At 48.0% G+C, this 923-nt stretch overlaps 1 protein-coding gene across 1 annotated transcript in view; it reads right to left on the reverse strand.

The window, feature by feature from the left end:
- The window catches only part of MED13L (mediator complex subunit 13-like), a gene marked incomplete at its 5' end in the record, with an annotated part of 94,508 nt that overhangs the window by 20,549 nt on the left and 73,036 nt on the right, over positions 1–923 (reverse strand). Inside the window, one exon of the mRNA XM_010133764.1 lies at positions 42–167. Coding sequence (XP_010132066.1) covers positions 42–167 — 126 coding nt within the window. The remainder of the gene's footprint in view (positions 1–41; positions 168–923) is intronic.

Here is a 923-nt window from a genome sequence, read left to right on the forward strand (position 1 = left end):
GAGGGGCCGGCCTGCTGCTGCCCCAGCAGCCGAGAGACAGGCGGCATTTGAGGGTACAGGTCCAGTGTTCCCAGGTACTGGTTGTGTCTGGTTTGCTGGCGCTGGGGTTTGGTACTTCGGTGGCAGCAGCAGGCTGCTGTCAAGCTGCAGGGTGGCTAAGTAAGGTGCTGGAACAGCGTATGGAGAGGAAAGGAGATTCATGACAGTCTGTCAGGTCAAAGTGAGCTGCATTAACCACAAAGTCACGCAATATTTTCTGCTTTTAGAATATTCTAAGAGTATGCAAATGCCAAGGGAATATAATCTCCATTATAAATATTTACTTTGGAATCCTTTCTTCAGGGGTTTGGTTCTAACTGATCCCAATCAAACATCTTTAAAACCAGCGACTGCGGGACTGAGGCTGGTACTGACATGTCATTATCTCTGGCTAGATGGTGTTGTGATAACAGCCCCAGCGCTCAGCCTTGCCATCTCCCACAGGTTATCCCTGCAGACGGAAAACCTAAAAACCCTTTTCACCTGAGCTACAGTAATGGCAATCTTTAATACAGTCATTTCTGCTCCTCAGCATTAGAACAAGAAACATTGCAGTGAGGATTTTCAAGTAATAAATGAATAAAAAACGAGTAAATGAATATTTATCAGTTATTTTCTCTCAGGGGTGGTTTCCAGCAGTGCCCCTGCCAGATGCCTCAGGTGTGAACTGAACAGCCCGAGGCCCCAGCTGGCTGCACACACGCTGTGTATTTCTGCAGGTGAGCCTGGGGTGTTCATGTGAAGTGGGGGTGTAGCAACTCCTCCCTCCCGGTAATTAAAACTAAAAGGTAAATTAGAACTAAAAGGAGACGGAATGAGGCAACAGGGTCATTTGAGATAGGCGCATCCTGGCCTGTTCCGACAAAGGAAGGGGCCAGCGTTCA

Source organism: Buceros rhinoceros, unplaced genomic scaffold (assembly GCF_000710305.1).
Source record: "Buceros rhinoceros silvestris isolate BGI_N320 unplaced genomic scaffold, ASM71030v1 scaffold11173, whole genome shotgun sequence".
Taxonomy (NCBI): Eukaryota; Metazoa; Chordata; class Aves; order Bucerotiformes; family Bucerotidae; genus Buceros; species Buceros rhinoceros.